This window comes from Artemia franciscana, chromosome 12 (assembly GCF_032884065.1).
Source record: "Artemia franciscana chromosome 12, ASM3288406v1, whole genome shotgun sequence".
In the NCBI taxonomy this organism is placed as follows: Eukaryota; Metazoa; Arthropoda; class Branchiopoda; order Anostraca; family Artemiidae; genus Artemia; species Artemia franciscana.
In genome coordinates this window covers 20,481,747-20,508,351 of record NC_088874.1, presented here as the reverse complement: position 1 = coordinate 20,508,351, position 26,605 = coordinate 20,481,747, and the positions used below count along the sequence as shown (strand labels likewise).

At 36.1% G+C, this 26,605-nt stretch overlaps 1 protein-coding gene across 3 annotated transcripts in view; it reads left to right on the top strand.

Annotated features, from left to right (window-relative positions):
- Nucleotides 1-26,605, top strand: part of LOC136033828 (uncharacterized) — a 101,257-nt gene that overhangs the window by 21,462 nt on the left and 53,190 nt on the right. For all 3 annotated transcript variants that reach the window (XM_065714766.1, XM_065714765.1, XM_065714767.1), the window contains exon 6: nucleotides 13,043-13,167. In XM_065714766.1, coding sequence (XP_065570838.1) covers nucleotides 13,043-13,167 — 125 coding nt within the window. The remainder of the gene's footprint in view (nucleotides 1-13,042; nucleotides 13,168-26,605) is intronic.

The window sequence follows — 26,605 nt, the reverse complement described above, 5'->3', positions numbered from 1 at the left end:
AAATAACTCTAAAAGAAAATGACAAGCGAGAGAGGGTCGACTTTGGGCGTGCCCCATGTGACGTATGTGTTGTGTCATTCTAACAAATGTTTGGGGCCAAAAACCTGATTGAATTTAACCAATAAACTTGATTAAGGAAGTCCCAAGCAGTTTCAAGGTTGCAAAAAAAAACTGACGTAGAAGGGTTTTGCGTCTAGCCCTCTTCTCCTTTTATACCCTCTCTTCAATATACCACTGAAACTAGCTTTTTATAAGTACAGTTAGATAAAAATGCAGCATAGTTTGATAGTAGCCTCTTTTCGAGAAAAGTTTATTATCTTATGTGTTTCTCAGATTCTTCATATCGATTTTATTTTTCTCTTTCTTTTCAATATTCTAAAATACTTATACAGGCATATTCATTCTCAAAGAAGTATATCCTTCTCTCATCCATTCCCTAACGAAAATCCATTCTTTGAGAAGTTCTGTTGCTCTTGGACACGGACAATTTAATATTGTCTTTACTATGAAAGAAGAAGTAAATATGATTTTCAAAGGGATTGGCACACGAGCCGAAAACGAAGTTTTCTACAGATATTAAATTTTACCGTTGATGAGCTTTTAAATCGAATTACTTTCTTCCCCAACTGAGGTTCGAATCTTCCTTATCGAATTTTTGGAAATTAAGATGTTCTTATGTCTCATTCTTATCAATACATAAAAAATAAGCTTGGTAAAAAAATATTAATGTAAATAAAGAGACGCTACTATTTAAGCTCAAGAGGTATTAAAACTAAAGGAAAGCCAAGGAAATGTTATAAACTTTGGAATGAGCTAACAAATGGTTGGGAGTATTATGCCTTACACCAGTTTATACAAGTACATCCCAATGAATGCTGCTGCGGTTACACTAAAATTTATACCAATGGTAGTCCGAGTGACCACAAACTCTATGTGTGCCTTTTGAGTGAATGGCGCCAGACCTTGAGGTGATTAAGCTTATACCATTGGCATCTTATGGTTAGTTATAGGCAGCGCAATGGCACTGCCTATGTAAAGAGTGATGTGAGCACAATGCATGATTTATTTTTTTTCATTTTTTTGTTCTCTAGGTCACGGTACTTCTTACCCTGGCCTAGGAGTTGTCATAGAAACTTCGAAAGCGGTTCAGTAGTAGTTGTGGGTAAATGGGTCCAACACCTACATAATTAATTTCATCGCTACGACTACATAATTTATTTCATTATTACCACTACATGATTTACATTTTTCTATGAGAATTATAATTTCCATTTTATCACGAGGCCTTAGTAACCCGTCGTGGCAACCAGATCCAGTATAAGGCTGGATTTTAAATGTATTTTTTACTAGTAAGAAGGCAGAATTCAGAGAAAAAACAGTTTGAATATATCTTTTTCATCAAGTTTTTGTTTGAGAAGACATACTAGCAATAATGAGTGGTTTGTTTAACACTATTGGTAGTTGATAGCGGAGTTGGAAGCAGCAATGATACAAAGACAAGAGTGCCAAACATAGCAGTATAAATTACTAGGGAAGGATTTATTTTCGTAACTAAATGTAATTCACTAGTTTTCACCCTCTTGAAATGTATTTTTAGTGCCAGTGTCTGTCTTCTATTCATATCCATTGGCTGAACTCCTCGATTCCATATATGATTTTGGTGCCGTCACCGTGAACTGTATGTTGCTCGAATAATTTGAGTACTGAATTGTCGAAATAAATTATGTAATACACAATTTTCATAAGATTTTCCATCACTAGGACTTGTCATTGCATTTTATGGTCAGATTTATTGACTTCGACTTGTAAATCTATAAATATGGATGACAAATCCAAGAAATAATCTTCATTGGGAATGAATGGTGTTAGAGAGTGGTTGTTGTGGGTAGAATCGTTCATAGTAGCCATGTTTTTCACATCAATATTTTCTACATTGAAATGATTTAAAGACGAAGTGATTGATATACGGGATTCCTTGTGTGGTATATATGCCATTTCAATCTTGGAAAAGAAATCCTTTTTTATCTAACAATTTTATTCCTTGATTTTCTTAGTTTCTTTTTCTTTGACAGGAGTGATGTCATTCATTTCTGACCTGAGCAGAGGCTGATGAGTAATGCAGCGTTTTCGACCTTTTAAAACCTTTTCTATTTTGTTGAGATTTCAATCGCTTGCCAATGGATCTTGCGCCAGACCTGAGATTTACCAAAATACTTATTTTTTCCAATCCGTGCCAGAGCCCCAGTCGTGTAGCGTAGAGGATGCAAAATCCGTGGAATCCGGTACAATATATTTCTTAGAAATGGGTAGTGGAGAGCGAAATAACTTATCAAACCAACTGCCAAGACCATCGCCCGAGATTGACTAACGAAGTTTGTGATAAACAGATAAACGTGATCAGGATAAACGGATGCAATTTTTCTATTAGAAATCTTAGTATTGAATGGGTTGAAAATGACTTGTAAGTCTTTAGTTTTTGAATAAGGATTACATAATTCAGTTCCTAATGTTAACTGGCAGAATCGAACAGTTCGTGGTAACGTACTGTAGTAAGGAGCGACCCGGCTCAATAGTAACCAAAACTCTAAAAAATTAAATTTTGATATCAATAGCTACATCAAAAGAATCGCATTTTAATGCTGATTTTAAATATATAAGTTTCATCAAGTTTAGTCTTACCCATCAAAAGTTACGAGCCTGAGAAAATGTGCCTTATTTAAGAAAATAGGGAGAAACACCCCTAAAAGTCGTAGAATCTTAACGAAAATGACACCATCAGATTCAGCGTATCAGAGAACCCTATTGTAGAAGTTTCAAGCTCCTATCTACAAAAATGTGGAATTTTGTATTTTTTGTCAGAAGACAAATCACGGGTGCGTGTTTATTTGTTTGTTTGTTGTTTTTTTCTTTTTCCCAGGGGTCATCGTATCGACCAAGTGGTCCTAGAATATCGCAAGAAGGCTCATTCTAACGGAAATGAAAAGTTCTAGTGCCCTTTTTAAGTGACCAAAAAAATTGAAGGACATTTAGGCCCCCTCCAACGCTCATTTTTTCCCAAAGTCAACGGATCAAAATTTTGAGATAGCCATTTTGTTCATCATAGTCGAAAACCATAATAATTATGTCTTTGGGGATGACTTACTCCCCCACAATCCCTGGGGGAGGGGCTGCAAGTTACAAACTTTGACCAGTGTTTACATATAGTAATGGTTATTGGGAAGTGTACAGGGGAAGTGTACGTTTTCAGGGGGACTTTATTTTGTTTGGGGGTGGGGCTGAGGGAAGGGGGCTATGTTGGAGGATCTTTTCTTAGAGGAATCTGTCTTGGGGGAAGAAAAATGCAATGAAAAGGGCACAGGATTTTCTAGCATTACTATAAGAAAACAATGAAAAATAAACATGAAAACGTTTTTTCAAATGAAAGGAAGGAGTAGCATTTAAACTTAAAACGAACAGAGATTATTACGCATATAAGGGGTTCTAAAAATACTTTAGCATAAAGAGCGAGGTATTTAGGAGGAGATATATACCTCGCTCTTTATGCTAAAGTATTTTTAGTAATTTCAACTATTTATTCTACGGCCTTTCTGATTCAGGGGTCATTCTTAAAGAATTGGGACAAAACTTACGATTTAGTGCAAAGAGCGAGGTATTAACGAGGGTACAAACCCCCTCGTATACATAATAAAAATATAAGATCATGAAAGTTTGTTACGTAAGTTAATTCTTATGTTACGTATATTTTTTACTAATAAAAACGTTCGTTAAAAATTAAAAGTTCTAGTTGCCTTTTTAAGTAGCCGAAAAATTGGAGGGCAACTAGGCCTCCTTCTCCACCCCTTATTTCTCAAAATCGTCTAATCAAAACTAAGAGAAAGCCATTTAGCCAAAAAAAGAATTAATATACAAATTTCATTTTCTTAATTTATGTGCGGAGAGCCAAAACCAAACATGCATCAATTCAAAAACGGTTAGAAATTAAATTAAAAAAAAAAACATTTTTTTTAGCTGAAAGTAAGGAGCGACATTAAAACTTAAAACGAACAGAAATTACTCCGTATATGAAATGGGTTGTCCCCTCCGCAATCCCTCGCTCTTTACGCTAAAGTTTGACTCTTTGCCACCATTCTACTTTTTAAAACAATTAAAAACTTTAACGTAAAGAGCGAGGGATTGTGGAGGGGACAACCCATTTCATATACGGAGTAATTTCTGTTCGTTTTAAGTTTTAATGTCGCTCCTTACTTTCAGCTAAAAAAAGTAGTTTTTTTTTATTTGATTTCATACAGAAAGTGTTTACAGGGATATATTGAAGATGTTTTATATTGTAATGATGAATATGATCGTGACGGGTTTTGTTGAAGAACACCTAGGAGGGGAGAGTTGCTATTGCCAACTCTTGGTGTTCCACTGAATAACGCTTAAAGAAATATACAACTGTACAAGGAGAAACCAGATGTGTAGTTAGGGAAAATGACACGATCCATGCCACTGGTGCTTTCAGGACTTCAGTCATTGATTACTGTTCACTCAATTGATTCAATCACTGATGCTGGGTGGGGGAAGGAGGTTAGTTGCGCTCCAATCACTCTCTATTAGTGAGAAGAGCACTACTACTTTCAATTCTCAATCGATGAGCTCTTTTCGAAGTATCTATGCCAACAAATGGCAATCTAAATTATTTCTGGAAAATATGAAGTTTTTGTTTGGGGGGGGGGGTCCAATGTCTGAACACTCAGAATCTTAAAAATAAAACTAGAACATCCGATTTTCAATCAAATGAGTCTATTCCAGAGTTTTTACGATCATCCTTTTTATGTGTACCTTACATGCCCTCAGGACCCATATGATAATGCTTGCCCTGAGGGTTCTGGGGGGATGTCATCATTAAAGACAGAATTTACGGACCTTTCAGTTACATTAGACAAAATAGTATCTCTTAATTTTGATCGGATATGTTTGGGGAGATGGTGGGTATGAGAAGGGGGTTTTTTGCCCTCCAGTCACTTTTGAGCATCAATTTTTAAGCTATTATAAACAAAAAAACTAGTTTTTTTAACTGAAAGTAAGGAGCAACATTAAAAATTAAAACGAACAGAAATTACTCCGTATATGAAATGGGTTGTCCCCTCCGCAATCCCTCGCTCTTTACGCTGAAGTTTTTAATTGTTTTAAAGAGTAGAATTGTGGCAAAGAGTCCAACTTTAGCTTAAAGAGCGAGGGATTGCGGAGGGGACAACCCATTTCATATACGGAGTAATTTCTGTTCGTTTTAAGTTTTAATGTCGCTAACTTTCAGTTAAAAAAAACTAGTTTTTTTTGTTTAATTTCTGAACGTTTTTGAATTAATGCGTTTTTGATTTTGGCTCTCCGCACATAAATTATTAAAATGAAATTTGCATATTAGTTCTTTTTTTTGGCTAAATGGCTTTCTCTTAGTTTTGATCAGATGATTTTGAGAAATAAGGGGTGGGGAAGGAGGCCTAGTTGCCCTCCAATTTTTCGACTACTTAATAAGGTAACTAGAACTTTTAATTTTTAACGAACGTTTTTATTAGTAAAAAATATACGTAACTTAAGAATTAATGTACATAACAAACTTTTATATTCTTATATTTTTATTATGTATATGAGGGGGTTTGTCCCCTCTTTAATACCTCGCTCTTTACACTAAATCTTAAGTTTTGTCCCAATTCTTTAAGAATGACCCTGAATCAGAAAGGCCGTAGAATAAATAGTTGAAATTACTAAAAATACTTTAGCATAAAGAGCAAGGTATTTATTTCCTCCTGAATACCTCGCTCTTTATGCTAAAGTATTTTTAGAGCCCCTCATAAGCGTAATAATATCTGTTCGTTTTAAGTTTTAATGCCACTCCTTACTTTCAATTGAAAAAACTTTTTCATGTTTGTTTTTTCATTGTTTTTTTTATAGTAATGTTAGAAAATCCCGCTCCCTTTTCATTGAATTTCTCTTCCCCCATGACATATTCCTCCAAGGAAAGATCCTCCCACATAGCCCCCTCCCCTCAACCCCAACCCCAAACCAAAAAAATCCCCCTGAAAACGTCTGTACACTTCCCAAAAACCATTACTGTATGTAAACACTGGACGAAGTTTGTAACTTTAAGCCCCTCTCCCAAGGACTGTGGAGGAGTAAATCATCCCCAAAGACATAGTTATTAATGTTTTCGACTATGCGGAACAAAATGGCCATCTCAAAATTTTGATCCGTTGACTTTGGGAAAAAATGAGCGTGGGAGGGGCCCTAGGTGCCCTCCAATTTTTTGGTCACTTAAAATGGGCACTAGAACTTTTTATTTCTGTTAGAATGAGCCCTCTTGCAACATTCTAGGACCACTTGGTCGATACGATGACCCCTGGAAAAAAAGAAAAAAAAGAAACGACAAATAAACACGCACCCGTGATCTGTCTTCTGGCAAAAAATACGAAATTCCACATTTTTGTAGATAGTAGCTTGAAATTTTTGCTATAGGGTTCTCTGATACGCTGAATGCGATGATGTGTGATTTTCGTTAAGATTCTATGACTTTTAGAGGGTGTTTCCCCCTATTTTCCAAAATAAGGCAAATTTTCTCAGGCTCGTAACTTTTGACGAAAAAGACTAAATTTGATGAAACTTATATATTTAGAATCAACATAAAAATTTGATCCTTTTGATGTATCTTTTAGCATCAAAATTCCGAGCTCAGAAACGGATTTGTGATTTTAATCCATGTGCTTTTTACCGACCATGTCGAAACCACTCACTGAACCTTGTAATTAGCGATGCTGTTCGGGTCTTGCAATGCTGCATGAGAATTTTTCCTATTTTCCAAAATCAGGCAAATTTTCTTAGGCTCATAACTTTTGAAGACAAAGATTAAATTTGATGACACTTATATATTTAAAATCAGCATGAAAATTCGATTCTTTTGATGTATCTTTTAACATCAAACTTCCGTTTTTTAGAGTTTCGTTTACTATTCAGCCGGGTCGCTCCTTACTACAGTTCGTTACCACGAACTGTTTGATAATTATATAGGATTTATAATTATTAATTTATAATTCCGTCTTTGACAGTAGTTTGTGTTTTTTTATGGCACTTGCTATTAACCAAGTGACATATAGCAATCGCAAATTCTGTCGGTCGGTCGGTCTGTCGGTCCCGGTTTTGCTACTTTAGGCACTTCCAGGTAAGCTAGGACGATGAAATGTGGCAGGCGTGTCAGGGACCAGACCAGATTAAATTAGAAATAGTCTTTTTCCCGATTTGACCATCTGGGGGGGGCGAGTGGGGGGCCCGTTAATTCGGAAAAAATAGAAAAATTGAAGTATTTTTAACTTACGAACGATTGATCAGGTCTTAATGAAATTTGATGTTTGGAAGGATATCGTGTCTCAAAGCTGTTATTTTGAATCCCGACCGGATCTGGTGACATTGGGGGGAGTTGGGAGGGGAAACCTAAAATATTGGAAAACACTTAAAGTGGTGGGATCGGGATGATACTTGGTAGGAAAAATAAGCACAAGTCCTAGATACATGATTGACATAACTGGAACGGACCCGCTCTCTTTGGGGTAGCTGGGGGGGGGGGGTTAATTCTGAAAAATTAGAAAAAATGAGGTATTTTAATTTACGAACGGGTGATTGGGTCTCAATGAAATTTGATATTCAGAAGGATATCGTGTCTCAGAGCTCTTATTTTAAATCCCGAACAGATCTGGTGACACTGGGGGGAGTTGGGAGGGGGAAACCTAAAACCCGGAAAACACTTAGAGTGGAGGGATCAGGATGAAACGTGGTGGGAAAAATAAGCACAAGTCCTAGATACATGATTAACATAACCGGAACGGATCCGCTCTCTTTGGGGTAATTGGGGGGGGATTAATTCTGAAAAATTCGAATAAATGAGGTATTTTTAACTTACGAACGGGTGATCGAATCTCAATGAAATTTGATATTTAGAAGGATATCGTGTCTCAGAACTCTTATTTTAAATCCCAATCGCATCTGGTGACATTGGGGGGGGGGGGGAGGGAGTTGGGAGGGTGAAGCCTAAAACTTGGAAAACACTTATAGTCGTGGGATCGGGATGAAACTTGGTGGGAAAAATAAGCACAAGTCCTAGATACATGATTGACATAACCGGAATGGATCCGCTCTCTTTGGGGTAGTTGGGGGGGGGGTAATTCTGAAAAATTAGAAAAAATGAGGTATTTTTAACTTACGAACGGGTTATCGGATCTCAATGAAATTTGATATTTAGAAGGGTATCGTGTCTCAAAGCTCTTATTTTAAGTCCCGACCGGATCTGGTGACATTGGGAGGAGTTTGGGGTGGGGAAACGTAAAATCATTGAAAACACTTAGATTGGAGGGATCGGGATGAAACTTGGTGGGAAAAATAAGCAGAAGTCTTAGATACGTGATTTACATCATTGGAACGGATCTGCTCTATTAGGGGGGGGGGAGTTAATTCTGAAAAATTAGAAAAAATGATTAGAAAAAATGACTCAGATCTCTTATTTTAAATCTCAACCGGATCCAGCGTAATTGGGGGGGGGGGCAGTTGAGGGGAACCCGAAATCTTAGAAAATACTTAACGTAGATAACTTCGAAGACGGAACAGAAATAATTAGAAATAATTACTGCTGATGATGAACACTGTATATGTGTTCGAAATATCCAGTTAAATAATTTTATATCTATCACTGTCAATAAAAAGGTATCATCCCTATTTTGAACTGTTTTACTTTCGAAAATACTTAAGCGGTGAGATCAGGATGAAACTGGATGGGAAGAAAAACCTGTCTAAGACAATTTGTCTAAGATAATTTTGAAAATTGTGGTATTTGTACCTTACGATAGGGTGACCAGGTCTTAATGAAATTTGATATTTAGAAGGATCTTGCGCTTTAAAGCTCTAATTTTAAATTCCGTCCAGATCCTGTGATATTGGGGGGATTTGGAGGGGGAAACAGGAATTCTTTGAAAACGTGAAAATTGGGGTATTTTTATTTTATGAGTAGGTGATCAGATCTTAATGAAATTTGATATTTAGAAGGAATTCATGTCTCAGAGCTCTTATTTCAAATCCCGACCAGATCTTTTGACGTTGGGGGGAGTTGGAGGGGGAAATCTTGGAAAACACTTGGAGTGGAGGAGTCGGGATGAAGCTTGGTGGATAGAATAAGCAAATGTCCTTGATATGTGATTGACGGAACCGTACTGGACTCGCTTTGTTTGGGGGAGTTGGGATGAGGGGTTCAGTGATTTGGCGAATTTTGTGATTCTGGACGTGCTAGGACGATGAAAATTGGTAGGCGTGTCAGGGAGCTGCACAAATTGACTTGATAAAGTCGTTTTCCCAGATTCGACCATCTGGGGGGCTAAACGGAGAGGAAAAATTAGAAAAAATTAGGTATTTATAACATACGAGTGGGTGATCGGATCTCAATGAATTTTCATATTTAGAAGGACATCGTGACTCAGAGCTCTTATTTTAAATCCTGACCGGCATTAAGCCTCTTATTTTCCTTATAAATCAATCTATTGATTCATAGAATTTTGCTAGAGCTCATACCATATGATCTCTTGGCTCTTAGCTCTTCTTGTCTCGTCACAAGTGCCATATGATCTCTTAGCTCTTGTTTTATTTTAGTTTTATCTTTCGTTTTTGTTCTTAAATTCTGAACTTTAGTGTCTAGTCTTTATTATTGAATATTTAATTTCTTTCTTATGATTCTTAGCTTATGTTAGTGGTATTTAAATAATTTTAGTTTTTATGGCACTGGTATCAACCAAGTGACATATATCAATCGCAAATTCTGTCGGTCTGTCGGTCCCGGTTTTGCTACTTTAGGCACTTCCAGGTAAGCTAGGACGATGAAATTCGGTGGCGTATCAGGGACCGGACCAGCTTACATTAGAAATAGTCGTTTTTCCGATTTGACTATCTGGGAGGGAGTGGGGGGCCCGTTAATGCGGAAAAATAGAAAAATAGAAGCATTTTTAACTTACGAACTGTTGATCAGATCTTTGATGTTTGGAAGGATATCGTGTTTCATAGCTGTTATTTCAAATCCCGATCGGATCTGGTGACATTGGGGGGGGGGGGGGGGAGTTAGCAGGGGGAAACCTAAAATCTTGGAAAACACTTAGAGGGATCGGGATTAAACTTGGCGGGAAAAATAAGCACAAGTCCTAGATACATGATTGGAATAACCGGAACGGATCCGCTCTCTTTGGGGTAGTTGGGGGGGGGGCTAATTCTGAAAAATTAGAAAAAATGAGGCATTTTAAACTTACGAACGGGTGATCGGATATCAATGAAACTTTATATTTAGAAGGATATCATGTCTCAGAGCTCTTATTTTAAATCCCGACCGGACCTGGTGACATTGAGGGGGGGTTGAGAGGGGGAAACCTAAAATCTTGGAAAACACATAGAGTAGAGGGATCGGGATGAAACTTGGTGGGAAAAAGGAGCACAAGTCCTAGAAACATCATTGACATAACTAGAACGGATCCACTCTCTTTGGGGTAGTTGGGGGGGGGTGTGTGTGGTTAATTCTAAAAAATTAGAAAAAATGAGGCATATTTAAGTTACGAACGGGTGATCGGATCTCAATGAAATCTGATATTTAGAAGGATATCGTGCCTCAGAGATCTTTTTTAAATCCCCACCGGACCTATTGACATTGGGGGGAGTGGGGAGGGGAAAACCTAAAATCACGGAAAACACTTAGAGTGGAGGGATCGGGATGAAACTTGGTGGGAACAATAAGCACAAGTCCTAGATGCATGATTGACGTAACCGGAACGGATACGCTCTCTTTGGGGTAGTTGGGGGGGGGGAATTAATTCTGAAAAATTAGAAGAAATGAGGCATTTTTAACTTACGAACGGGTGATCGGATCCTAATAAAACTTGATATTTAGAAGGATATCGTGTCTCAGAGCTCTTATTTTAAATCTCGACCGGACCTGGTGACATTGGGGGGGGGAGTTGGTAGAGGGAAACCTAAAATCTAGGAAAACACTTGGAGTGGAGGGATCGGGATGAAACCTCGTGGGAAAAATAAGCACAAGTCCTAGATACATGATTGACATAACCGGAACGGATCCGCTCTCTTTGGGGTAGAGGGGGGGGATAATTCTGAAAAATTAGAAAAAATGAGGTATTTTTAACTTACGAACAGGTGCTCGGATCTCAATAAAATTTGTTATTTAGAAGGATATCGTGTCTCAGAGCTCTTGTTTTAAATCTCGACCGGATCTGGTGACATGGGGGGGAGTTGGGAGGGGGAAACCTAAAATCTTGCAAAATACTTTGAGCGGAGGGATCGGGATGAAACTTGGTGGGAAAAATAAGCACAAGTCCTAGATACATGATTCACATAACCGGAACTGGTCCACTCTCTTTGGGGTAGTTGGGGGGGGGGTGTGTCAATTTTGAAAAATTAGAAAATATGAGGTACTTTTAACTTACGAATGGGTGATTGGACCTCAATGAAATTTAATATTTAGAAGGATAGTTTTGTCTCAAAGCTCTTATTCATAATTGCGAACGAATCTGGTGACATTGGGGGGGGGAGTTTGGGATGGGGGAACCTAAAATCATGTAAAACGCTTAGATTTGAGGGATCGGGATGAAAATTGGCTGAAAAAATTAGAAGAAGTCTTAGATACTTGATTTACATAATTAGAACGGATCCGCTCTATTGGGGGAGTTGGGGGGAGGATTAATTCTGAAATATTAGAAAAAATGGGGTATTTTTAACTTACGAAGGAGTGATCGGATCTTCATGAAACTTCATATTTAGAAGGACCTCGTAACTCAGATCTCTTATTTTAAATCTGAACCGCATCCAGCGTCATTGGGGGGGGGCAGTTGGGGGGACCAGAAATCTTAGAAAATACTTAAAGCGGAGAGATCAGGATGAAACTGGATGGGAAGAATAAAAACCTGTCTAAGATACATGACTGACATAACCGGACCGGATCTGATCTCTTTGGTAGAGTTGGGGGGGGGGGTAATTTTGAAAATTGAGGTATTTTTAACTTACGAAAGGGTGACCAGATCTTAATGAAATTTGATATTTAGAAGGATCTTTTGCTCTAAAGCTCTAATTTTAAATTCCGACCAAATCCTGTGACATTGGGGGGAGTTGGAGTGGAAAACCGGAATTCTTGGAAAACGTGGAAATTGGGGTATTTTTATCTTACGAGTAGGTGATTGGAAATTTAATCTTAATGAAATTTGATATTTAGAAGGAATTCATGTCTCAGAGCTCTTATTTCAAATCCCGACCAGATCTTTTGACATTGTGGGAGTTTGGGGGGGGAATCTTGGAAAATACTTGGAGTGGAGGAATCGGGATGAAGCTTGGTCGATAGAATAAGTAAATGTCCTTGATACGTGATTGACGTAACCGTACTGGATTGGCTCTCTTTGGGGGAGTTGGAGGGAGGGGTTCAGTGATTACGCGAGTTCGGTGTTTCTGGACGTGCTAGGACGATGAAAATTGGTAGGCGTGTCAGGCAGCTGCACAAATTGACTTGATAAAGTTGTTTTCACAGATTCGACCATCTGGGGGACTAAAGGGAGAAGAAAAATTAGAAAAATTAGATATTTATAACTTACGAGTGGGTGATCTGATCTTAATGAATTTTGATATTTAGAAGGACATCGTGACTCAGAGCTCTTATTTTAAATCCTGACCGGTATTAAGCCTCTGACTTTCCTTTTAAATCAATCTATTGATTCTTAGAATTTTGTTAGAGCTCATACCATATGAGCTCTTTGCTTGTAGCTCTTCTTGCCTCGTCACAAGTGCCATATGAGCTCTTAGCTCTTGTTTATCTTAGAATTTTGATAGACATGTTGAATTAGGTATAGTTATTTGCTATTGTCCTGTTTTTGCTATTGGTCTGTCTTCGATAACGAATTTATGGGCTTTTTCTAATTTGAAGGAGTACGAAATTTAAGCTTTTTACATGAGCATTGACCTTAATCTCTTCCTAAATATTTATTTACAGAGAGAAACTTGGTTTCAGTAGTTGCTGACAACCGGGGTATCTTGAATGTTTTTCAAAATGACACAAAGAAATGGTGCTGCAAGCTGAACGGACATGCGCGAATAATTGGCCTAATCAGTGTTGCTGTAAGTACATTTTGTAATATTTCTATTCAACAGTTTATTTTTCTGTTTGGAAGTGGTTTGTTATTGTCTCTTAAATTATCCAAAAGTATTTTTAACATATAATTATTATAGCTTAAATTCAATCTTTAACTTTTTTGTTACCATTCTTGGATGTTTAAGAGAAATAACAGCAACTTTGATATATATCAGGAGTCATCGTTTCAAACTAGTGGTAATAGGTTATGAGGTGGGGCCTGATATAAAGAAAAACGTGTTACTGAAATATTTTATTGGACTACGTTAGTCATCTGGTATTCCGTTGATGCTGGGCAGGATGAAATCTCGTTTGGTTCCCACCGAAAAGGAGAGTAAGATTGTGTAATCAGAAGCGTTTTCTCCTGGTTGTGTCGCAACCAGATGCAAACTTGAATCAACCAAGAATCAAACAGAATCAAACTTGAATCAAACAGATGCAACCAAGATGCAAAACTTGAATCTACATGTAACGATTTCAATTTAAATTAATGCCAGGTTTTTCTTCTCACTCAATTGGACTATCTGTCTTGGCTTTTTCTACAATTAGCCATGATTTGATGCCCCACAACTACTCCATTTTAATTCAAAAATCAGTGGACTCGGTCGAGGCCTTCGGAAAAGACCTCGTAAAGGTCCCAACTACCAAAGGCAATTCTACTCTTGACTTAAATTGGACAAATATTTTGAAATTTTGCAAACCCATCTTCAATCTGCCCCCTTAAGGGGGAAGTTACCGCTTTAGCCTCCTCCTATCTCTGCTGGATAAAGTTAAACAGTCGTTTTCTATTACTGAAACCATTTATAGATCTTTTATTGACTCAGGACTCTACAATTTTGGCTCTTGGATTACTACTGAAAATTGGTCTACTGTATATCAAACAAATTGACGTTTGACTGCAAGGCTTTGTCCTTCCAAAATGGAAAAAGTTTAATGGAAAAAAGTTCTTCTGAAGTGATTTTAATCTCTCTGAGATGAACTTGTACCCTGCTTCCATCGTTCAAAGTCTCCCACCTTTCACTGCTCCATGTCCAACTATTCCCACCAATACCTCCTTCCCCCTAATTTCTCCCTCTGATGTTGAAAATGAAATCTTAAAGCTTAGAAAACCAAGTACTTGTTTCTTGGATATCCCACTTGACTTAATTAAAGCCTGTTCAGACAAAATTGTTTTGTTTGAAACATTGTTTGAAACATTTGATGTTTCAGTAACAAAATTAGTAATTTTATTTATCTTGATTTGGGGAATTCTTACAGGCCATAACGGATAGCCTATCCATTATAGCCAACTTGAATTCCTCAAATTACTAGAACTAATGGAAAGGGAGTAAGTTATTTGATCTTTTATTATGGGGATAATAGCGATTTTACAAAAAAAAGAAAAAGAGAAATGCTTTCTATCAAACAGAAAATCCCATGAATAGCCTTAGAAAAATTAAAGTAGTTTGTGAGTCTTTCAATAGTCTTTAAGTGGCCATTATATCGATAACTTTATAGTTAAATATCTGAAAAAAACTTAAACAAGCTTAGTTTTAAGTAAAACGCAAGAATATCCTTGATTTTTTCTTGCTTACACTAATCATATTATATTAGAGGCATGTTGATGTTTCACTAGGAAAATTAGCAATTTTATTTATCTTGACTTAAGAAATTGATGCAGGCCATAATGGGTAGCCTATCCATTATAGCCGATTTGAATTCCACAAATTACTAGAACTGGTGTAAAGGGAACAAGTTATTTGATATCTAATTATGGGGATAATAGTGAAAAGATTGACAACTCGAACAAGCTTACACTAATCATATCATATTAGAGGCAATTTTCACGAGCCAAATTAGCAATTTATTTATCTTGATTTGGAGAATTCTTGCAGGCCATATCCATAATAACCAATTCGAATTCCACAAATTACTAGAACTGATGTAAAGTGAACAGGTTATTTGATATTTTATTATGGGGAAAATAGCTAAAAAATTGACAAAAAACAAAAACAAAACAGGATGCATTCTTTCATAGAAAATCCCATGAACAACCTAAAAAAAGAGTTGTTTTTGGGTCTCTCAATAGTCTTTCAGTGACTATTATATCGATAATTTTCTAGTTATAATTCTGAAAAAAAACTCAGTTTCCTGTAAAACACAAGAGTATTCTTGAATTGTTCCTGCTTATACTAACCATATCATATTAGAGCCAATTTGATGTTTCACTAGCAAAATTAGCAATTTTATTTATTTTGACTTGGGGAATTAATACAGGCCATAATGGATAGCCTATCCATTATAGCCAATTTGGATTCCACAAATTACTAGAACTGATCGCAAAGGAAACATTTATTTGATATTTCATCATGGGGATAATAACGAAAAAATTGGAAAAACAAAAACAAAATAAAAGACAAGAACAAAACAGGATGCTTTCTTCCAAACAGAGTATCTCATGAATCACCTAAAATAAAAAAAAGTTTTTGAGTCTCTCAATAGTCTTCCAGTGACAATTATATCGATGACTTTACAGTTATAATTCTGAAATAAAAACCAAACAAGCTCAGTTTTCAGTAAAACACAAGAATATCCATGATTTTTTCCTACTTACACTAATCATATCATATTAGAGGCAATTTTATGTTTCACTAGTAAAATTAGCAACTTTATTTATCTTGATCTGAGGAATCCTTGCAGGCCATATCCATTATAACCAATTTGAATTCCCCAGTATCAAACAGTTCATGTTAGCAAACTGTAAGTAAGAAGCGATCCGGCTCAATAGTGACCAAAACTCTAAAAAAAAGGAACTTTAATACCAATAGATATATCGAAAGAATTGAATTATGTTGCTGATTTCAAATATGTAAGTTTCATTAAGTTTAATATTGTCCATCAAAGGCTACAAACCTGAGAATGTTTGCCTGGTTTTCGAAAAATGGGGAATTTTTTTGCAAGAAGAAAGATCACGGATGTTTATTTATTTATTTTCTTTTGTGATTTTTTCCCCAGGGGCTATCGTATCGACTCGGCAGTGATCCTAGAATGTCGGGAGATGGCTCATACAAACTCAAATTACAAAGTTCGTGTGCTCTTTCTAAGCGACGAAAAGATTAGAGGGCAACTAGGCCCCCTCCCATGCCCTTTTTCTCAAAATTGTGTCTGACCAAAATTTGAGATAGCCATTTTGTACAGTATAATCGGAAAGCTGAATAACTATGCTTTTGGAGGTAACATTAAGAACCACAGACCCTGCATAAGGGTCTTTAATTTATAAAATTTGCCTATTATTTTCGTATAGTATTCGTTATTGGGAAATATGCATAAATTTGTCGGGGGGAGGATATTTTTGATTCGGATGATTTTCCATGGGGAGAATATTCATTTGGGAGAGAAGTTTCGAGGTGGTATTCTCAGATAAATTTAACACTAGGGGAATTTGTCAGAATTCCTATAGGAAATTCTTCTTATGTCTTGGTTTCTCTTATCTGACTGAATTTCACGCGTAGAAATGTTAAGGGCAATTGTCCGGTGTAAATTTTCACCAGTATTACATTTTCTCGAAAATATATCCCTGGGAAGGAGGCATTTTTCCGTGGAGGTTGAGCCAGATTTCCTGGTGTTGTTTAGGAAAACCATCAGAAACTAAATGAATGAACAAGTTTTTCCAGCTGAAAATAAGGCGAAACGTTAAAAGTTAAAACAAACGGAAATTATTACGTACGTGTGGGAGGTTCCTCCTCCTCAATATCTCACTCTTTACGCTAAAGTTTTAATTTTGTCCCAGTTCTTTAAGAACGACTCCTGAAACACAGAGTTCCTTTAATTAGAACAATAAGAAGCTTTTTTTAAAAGTCCTAAAAACTTTAGCGTAAAGAGCAAGGTGATGAGGAGAAGCAACCCCCCTCATATACGTGACACGCTCCTGGTCGTTTTAAGTTTTAATTTTGCTCCTTACTTGTAGTTTAATAAAACTTGTTTTTTTAATTTAATCTCACTTTAAAGCGTGGTCTTTCTGTATATATTTTAATTTCGGTTGCCGCTCTAAAGGAATGCGGTAAAAAAAAACAAATTATTTTGAATACGAGGCTTGCCTTTAACAAAACAACAAAATGTTCTGGGTCTTCAGAAGATTGATGAAAGTTATTTTTATTATTTTTATTGTTATTTTAACTATACATTATTTTGTAATTTTTCATGAACTGTTACTTTTACTTTCAAACTTGAGAGATGTGTCTGCTGACAGTTTATATTCGTGTATATTTTTCCCAATTCTTGATGGGTTCTGCCACTGTAAAATTTCCTACCAGTTTCAAAACTAATATTTAGAAAAAGACATCTGTTCCATTCTATCTCAAAGCAAGCAACTGTTGAAAACTATAAAGACTGACAGAGAAAAGTAAAAAAAAAAAAATTTATATATATCAAAACCCCTAAAGGAAATTCAGCCCTACGCTAAATCAAAAGCTGCCTCGGTTTGTGTGGGTTTTCTATTTTTTTTTTTTTTTTTTGCTTTTTTCTTATCAACAATGAATTCATTATGCCAAATAGAGCCTATTTGAAAATAAAATAAGCAAAAATCTATATATTTTCTGGGACCCCATTAGGGGGGGGGGAGGTGAATCATAATTACCTCTTACATTAATTACCTCTGTGTTTGGAAAGAGTATTGCCTAAGAAATCAAGTTATATATTTGTTCTGTCTATTTCTATCCTATACAAACAATTGACAAATAATTGTTCACCTTTTTTTCTACCCAAACTAATACAAAACTAATATTTAGAAAAAAACATGTGTTCCATTCTATCTCAAAGTAAGAAACTATTGAAAACTATAAAGACTGACAGAGAAAAGTAAAACAAAAAATATTTGTTGATACCAAAACCCTTAAAAAAAATCAGCCATATGCTAAATCAAAAGCTGTCTCGGTTTGTGGGTTTTCTATTTTTTCGCTTTTTTCTTATCAACAGTGAATTCATAATGCCAAATAGAGCCCATTTGAAAAGAAAATGAACAAAAATCTAAATATTTTCTGAGACCCCACTAGAGGGGGGGATTAACAATAAGTACATCAATTACTGCTGTGTTTGGAAACAGTATTGACTCAAGTTATATATTTATTCTCTCTATTTCTATCCTATACAAAAATTAACAAATGATTGTCCATCTTATTTTCTACTCTTACTATGTGTTTGTCTGCAAAAGTTTTGTACTTCCTTTTAAATTATTTCAGTTTCTTTCTGCATAAACAAATGCCTTCTTATTCAAAGCCTTTGATGTTCTTAATTGCTGAGACTGAAGCATGGATAATGTTTAGTACGAAGTGAATTCGATTTTACATTTTTACATCTCATCTATTTAGTCTTGTAACGTAAGTGTGGATGATAACATACAAAAAAATATGGTAAATGATGTTGCTGGTGTGACAATTCTAGACACGTGTGAAGAGTCTCAAGATCGCCCTCCCTAAAATTACTGAAACTGTTGTTTCAGCGTTTTCGTTCAACCTGAATGCAAGGCACCGTTGCAAAATACAAAAACTAAGACTTAAAAGTAGAAAACAACTTTTATTCCCACCCCCAGTAAAAATTTAGCCTCGATCTATGTTAAAGGAATTTACTTTTTTTGGAAGGAGGTGCATTAATTTTTTGGCTTATTTAATATTAACAGCTGTTTCATAATATCAAATAAAACCAACTAAAAAGCTGTTGTTGAAAGCCTAGGGCCCTTTTTGGCCCTATTAGGGAAGTAAGAAGTAACTTGTAATGATAGTAATGACCAAATCTGGAAAGAAAACTAAATGTGGAATGAAATGGTATATTTTTCCTTTTTTATTTCATTTCTGTCTGATAAGAAAAATAGGAAATAACTTCCTACCTTTATATTTTACTTGCGATCTTATTGCGATACCATTTTTCCAACTTTTTGAAAAAACAGGACGCGGGTTTCTGACTATGAGAAAATTCTGTTCCAGTATCTCTAACTTTCAAAAATTCCATTTATTTGTCTCTGACCTTTGGGAAGGTAAGTGTTTCCATATTCTTAGGTTTTGAAGAGAAAATGCAGATTCCTTGTTTGTGACCTTTGAAAACTCCTGTTCACCTGTCTCAGATTTTTTAAAATCCCGTTCAAGTTTCACTGACGTCTAAAAAACTTCCGTTTGCAATTTTAAATTTTGAAAAAAAATCCAACTCGTACGTTTCTGACCTTGAGAAAATCTTGGTCACCTGTCTTAGACGTTTGAAGAACCCCATTCATATGTGTCTGACTTTCGAAAAAATTTCGTTAATGTTTTGTTGATGGTGTGCCAATAGATACAGTCGTTGAACCCCACCTCTCTGAGGCACCAATAGGTGATCACTTTAAACGGCATCTGGAATAAAAAGAATATGTTATTTTGCGGAGTGTGAGTTAGCTTGCAAATAGCAGTGTGAGAGTCAATTGAAAAGTGAAAATTAGTTGCCTCAAGAGAGTATGTGTACATGATAAATTTATTGTAACAGTGAATGCTCACGAAGTTTATCATGTGAACTGTCAATTGAGCACTAGTGGAGGCATCATTCGAAACATATATGTGTGTTGTCATGAAAGTGAGAGTTTAAATGTCTTTGAAGTGCTGAAACTGTTCAAGTGTTATAACGATGGACATTTAACAGTATTCCAGAGAAGTTATTGCTTAAGGAAAATACAAACCTAAGACTAATAGTTGACGAGGAGTGTAAAGCTTTTGCTTGTGCTTTTGGTAACATGTTATGAAAGCATAAATCGTTTTCTCATCGTTCCAATATTAGCATCGAAATGTAAACTATAATAAAAAGAGAAGAATACTGCTGTAGTAATACCATAAGCCATATGTTATCTTCAATTCGAAACTGCTACCTATCCAAACATGATTTATTAAGAGAAAATTAAATTGCAAATAAAATAAAAATGGTATTGGAATATAATATCGCTAACGAATATGAACACAAATTGGGAAAATTAAGACACCGTCGAATATTCATAGTGCTACATGTTGTTTACCAACAGATACAGCCATTGAACCCAATGATAGCAATGAAAAAACCAACAATAAGGTTATAGATGAAACCAAAAAAAAGTTTGTATAAACCAGAGAATAAAATTCTCTTTTTTAAGAAAGGTAAAAGTTCGAATGTACGAGTGTCCAAATGTTTGAAACAATCTAGGCCTGCAGTTCCGATTAGTCGGTTTTTACATTGTGTCTGGATAAAAGTGTGTCTCTGTGATATTTATCTTTCTGAAAAAGTTTAAAAAAGAGTCTCCTAGGTATTGCAGCATTATATATTACCCTCTATTAGATCAGAGTTTGTCTAAAGAAAAGCTATTTAAAAGAAATTATGGGGCTCCTTAGGATATTCAGAATAGTTACAACATGCACGGATAGTTTGTCTCCTATTTCTCACTCTAGCCATACACTAATGAATAACTTCCTCTGATTCAATATAGGTACACCTACTACTACTACTACTACTAATAACTCACTGCAGCACCAAGCCGCCTGAGGCCAACAGAGCTACGCACGCTCCTCCTCCAACCTAATCTATTTAAAGCCTCCCTCTTTACACCCTCCCAGGAAGTTCCCATTTCCTTAAAATTTTTATTTATGACATCCTCCCAACCCAGGCAAGGACGACCTGCACTTCGTGTAGCTCCAAACGGTTGGCCAAAAAGGACAATCTTCGGTAATCTGTCATCCTTCATCCGTAGAACGTCGCCTAGCCATCTCAACCTTTCTTTCATTGTAGCCCCAGAAAGCGGGATTGAACCACACTTTTCGTACAACCTACCGCTTGAAATACGGTCAGTCAGCCGGGTATCCAGAACAATCCGTAGGCAATTTCTCTGGAAAACATCTAGTAAATTTTCATCTGCTTTTTGGAGTGCCCATGCTTCAGAGCCATATTTGACCAATGTCATCACTGTAGCTTCCAATATTCTAATCTTGGTTTGTAGACTTATCTTTCTATTCTTCCAAACTTTTATTAACTGTGAAAAACACACCCTGAGCTTTAGCTATTCTACTTTTAACATCTTCACTGCTCCCACCATCTTTATTAATAATACTACCAAGGTAACTGAAGCTCCCAGCCTGATCAATCTTTTCGTTACCTAATGTCACCTGTTTATCTTCACTTATTCCTAGCCTTAGTGACTTGGTCTTCTTAACATTAATTTTCAAGCATATTTTAGCACCCTGAACTCGTAAAACCTCCTAAAATTCATTCATTTTGCTCACAGTTTCATCTAATATGCTTAAATCATCAGCATAATCTAAGTTCAGGAGCGTTCTTCCTCCCCATTTGATTCCATGATCTCCAATTGCCTTTCCTGTGCTCCTTAAGACGAAGTCCATCAAAATGATCCATATAAAGGGGGATAGAACACAACCCTGCTTAACTCCTGATTTAATACAAAACCAGTTGCTAACCTCATTACCTTAACCGCAGCAGTATTATTCTCGTACATAGCGCAAATCACTTTAATGTATTTTTCTGGTATACCATATAACGATAAGACCTTTGTTAACGCTGTTCTATCAACAGAATCGAAAGCTTGCTCATAATCGATAAAACTAAGGACCAAAGGTGTTTGACAACGAAGGGACTTCTCAATTATTAACCTAAGAGTGAAAACATGGTCGACACATCCTCTACCTTTTCTAAAACCGCATTGTTCTTCCCTTAAAACTTTGTCTACAGCATGTCTCAGTCTAAAAAGTGTTATATTACTCAGTAATTTGCTACCTACAAAGACCAGACTAATGCCTCGATAATTACGACACTCACTCTTGTCACCTTTCTTATACAATGGTTTAATTAAGGTTTTCCTAAAATCATTGGGTACTTACCCTTTTTCAAAAATCATGTTCATAATCTTAAGTAGCTTATTCCTAACCTCAGAGCCACCATATTTAAGAAGCTCATTAATCGCACTATCCTGACCTGGGGCCTTATTATTTTTAAATCCTTTTAGTACTGTCGCTAATTCTTCCTCACTAAACAAATCTTCCTTCACATCCAAGGTATCACAAACTTTTTCATTTTCATCTATATCTTTTCCTGCAACTGTATCTCGGTTTAGCACATTCTCAAAATGTTCCACCTATCTTTCTTTAACTTTTTCCTTGTCACTAATTGTGGCCCCATTTCTATCTTTAACTGGGACTAGTCCGGATTGGCTACTCCCTTTCAATTTATTAACATGCCAGTATAATATTTTACTATTATGCCGTCTAGCCGCATCTTCCAGATCCTCAGCAATTTTATCTATCGCCTCCACTTCACATCTCCTTAGTTCATATTTTAATGCTTTCTCCACTTTCTTTACATTCCTTTTGTTTTCATACGACCTATCACTCAGATAATTCTTATACAAACCCCTTCTACTCTCTATTAAACCTAAAGGTTTTTCACTAATATTCCTAGTTGCAGTCTTAGCACTCTTCCCTAGGACACCATCAGCAACTTCACAAATTGTTTTTCTGAAATTATTCCATCCATCTTCCACATTGTCAAATTTTAAACCCTCAAGTTTAGTACTCAACTGTTCCTGGAATTTTTTTCTCAAATTTTCATCCTGAAGTCTACCAACATCATAACTTTCCGGGAGGGAGTTACCCTTCCGAAATTTCAGCTTTAAATTAACCTTAGATACTACTAGATGGTGATCTTTACTTTTAACATCAATAACGGCACTCCTATACACCCTAGTATCTTGTATTGATCCTGCTAGTCTCCTGTTTACAATAACATAATCAATAAGGTTTGCTGTCTTACCAGCACGTGAATACCATGTCAACTTATGGGCCATTTTGTGACCAAACACCGTATTGGTTATAACTAGGTTGTTATACCTACAAAATTGCAAAAGCCTATAGCCATTACTGTTTTCTTTTCCTACACCAAATTTACCTAGGCTAGGATACCATCTATCCATATTTCTACCAACCTGGGCATTAAAATCTCCTAGAAAAAATACCATATTTCTACCTGGTACCCTGTCTATTTGCTCCTGTAACTGTAAGTAAAATTCATCTGAGTCACTAGTATCTCCATCAGTTGGTTCAATGGGGGCATATACTACTATAACTGATACCCTAAACTTTTTAGTCATAAAATGAGCAATTAGTATTCTTTTATTAATACCTTCCCAGCCTAAACAAGACTTAGCAGCTTCCTTATTCATCATGAGCCCTACTCCCTGTCTATGTACCCCATCCTTCCTGCCTGAGTAAACAAATTCTATGTCACCTAATTTCATGCTTCCTACCCCTGGGATATGAGTTTTTGAAACTCCTAATAAATCCAGTTCAAACCGTCTGAATTCGTCAGTCAAAATGTCGATGCGATAGTCATTTTTTAACGTCGTAACATTCCAAGTTCCAATTTTCATGTTCTTTAAATCTTTGAAAATTTTTTGGCCTCAAGAAAAGCAGTGATCCCGGATACCAGTGCAGGATGGGGACCAACATATCTTCTCAAGTCTACACCGAAGCGCTTAAGCCGGCTTAGAACCGGACGAAATGGAAATACCATATTCTTGTTCCCCCTTTAAAGGCTCCATGGCTAGGGATACAAGGGGGATACAAAAAATACAATATAAGCAACAACCAAAAAAAGAAAACAATAGCCAAATAACATATAAGATGAAAAAGGGAACATAACTGAGGCCTGGAAGTCAAAGCGCAGAGAAGAAAACCATACAGCCCCAACAAACACTCAGGGGACATCAACTCCTCAGAGGAAAAGCAAAAAATTCTATTCTGTTTGGTTCTTTACTAAATGATCCGTAAGAATTCTTTTAAAAGTCACAAACGAGTGGCATCTTTGTACTGAAGAAGGTAAGGAATTCCAGACCTGATGGCAAGCAATGAGGGGATTGAACCACCCGATTCTCTTTCGGACTTTTCCAATTCGAGAAAAAATAAGAAAATGTGACTTACCAACATTCAAGGCCAAGTAATTCGCATTAAATCATGAAATAACTCTCGTGAACATTCTGTTTTCCCAATGGTCACAAGAGTGGTGTCATCAGCAGAAGCAAACGGAAAATCTTCATTAGAAGTAATATTGGAACATGACCGAGCATCAGGACGACACAGCTTGCAGTATGTCAGAGGCCTGGTGTTTTTGTACCGCTGAAACCACATCATTAACATAAATCAGAAGTAAAATGGGGCCAAGAACAGATCCCTGAGGAAAGCCATAATATGCATAATATACTGACTTTACAGAGAAATATAATATAAGTTAAGGTTCCTAATGCAAAATAAATCCTATTTGAAAACAATATCAGCAAACATTTATACATTTTCCGAGGTCCTATTATGGAGGAAATTGTACAATTAGTATAGCTATTACTCCTATATTCGGAAAGAATATTGACCAGGAAATAAAATAACTTTTTGTCTGTCTATTTCTATCCCTTACGAGAAATTGGCAAATGATTGCCCACCCTATTTTCTACATCTGCAGTGTATTTTTCAGCGAAAAATCTGTGCTTCCTTCCAATTGTTCCAGCTTGTTCTTACATGAATCAACGCCTTCTTATTCAAAGGATTTCATATTCTGATTGTCTCTGAGCTTGAAGCGTGGGCTATGTTTAGTATGGAGTAAGTTCGAATTTATATTTTTACATCTCGTCTATTTAATTTTTAACGTAAGTTTGGATGAAAAAATGCAAAAAAAAAATATGGTAAATATGGCTGCTGCAGTGATAATTTTACACATGTGTGTACGACTTCAAGTTCGCCATCCGCAGATATTGTTGAAAATGTTGTTTCAGCGTCTTTGTTCAACCTGAATGTAAGGCACCGTTGCAAAATCTAAGAATTGAGACTGAAAAATAAGAAAACTACTTTTAGTCCCCCTCCCCCAATAAATGTTTGGCCTCAGGTTATATAAGAAATATAAGATAGTCAGGCTATATAAGAAAAATTTACTTTTTCGGGGGCTCCATTAATTTTTTTCTTATTTTGTATCAACAGTTGTTTGAAGTGGGAAATAACTCCCTACCTTTTTATTTTACTGGCGATTTCATTGTCTACTACTGCATTGTTTTTACATTGGTAGAATCTCCGGAATATAGTTAAAATATAGCTAATGAGATTTACCACAGCAGTACGTCTGTCTTCATCTCATTGCTTTCATTTGAAAGCTAATACCATATCGATGACGAAACGATCCACCTGCTGGTCACATGTTATCAGAAGCACTAGCAAGAACTTTACTCTCATCGTCATCTGTTAGTCATGGGTTGGCATCATCTTTGAGCGCTAGCTTCTCTGGAAGTGTTACTCTTTAATATTCATCGTTATGACAATTAAATTGTTTGGGTACTTCAATGACACATAATCTCTCACTTTCATGATAACTCACGCATACGTTTCCAATACTGTCTCCATTAATGTTTGTTCTATTAATGCTTGTTCCATAGTCGACATAGTTATGTTTGTGATTATTAAACGCAACGATAGCCTTATCATATACACACACATTCTTAAGGCAAGTAATATTCACTTTCCTATTGACTCTCAAACTGCTTTCTTCATGGAAACTCAAGCTCCTCAACTTTTTAATGTGAGTACCCTTTTAAGGCAATCCACTATTTTATGAAAGGCGGGGGCTCAATGAATGTGTCTATTCATGCACATTCAACATCACATAAAAGGGATTCTTTTAAAGTCAGAGACAGGTGATCGGGATTTTTCTAAAGGTATAAACATACGAACCAGATTCTGTTTCAAAAACTGGATGCATACAAACAAATTTTTTTCAAAGGTAATTGATATGTGAAGAGAATTTTGTACAGTCAGAGAAACATGAACGAAATTTTTCAAATTCTGAGACCAGTGAGAACCGTACATTCTCAGTTTTTTCTTTAATATCTTAAGAACACACAAAGAAAATTTTTCTCAAAAGTCTGAGATACGTGAGTTGGATTTCAGAATTCAGAGACAAATGAATAGGATTTCCAAAAGTTGGATACAGAAGAACGGGATTTTTTTTCAATTGCAAAAACGTGCTACCTTGATCTTTTTTCAAAAGTTGTAAGGATGCAAACGAATCTTTTCAAAAGTCAGAGACACGTGAACAGGATTTTTCAAAGTCAGAGACAGATGATGGGAATTTTTTTCAAAAGCTAGACACGTCAAGCTAAGTTTAACTCTTGTAACTTATGTTAGCTCATTTTTAGAAAATTTTTACTGCTGTTAACTTTAGTTAACTTTGGTTTGCCGCTTATAACCTAGGTTTCTTTATGTTAGAATGGCACAGCAGCTTAACCACCAGCTAAATTATTCTAGCTTAAAATTAGTAGATCTAAACTTTTTAAAAGCAGTAAAGTTTCGGTGTCCCCGAACCTAACGTAACGTCTCAGATTTTGAATCCTGAATTTTGAAAAAAATCTATTACCATCTTTCC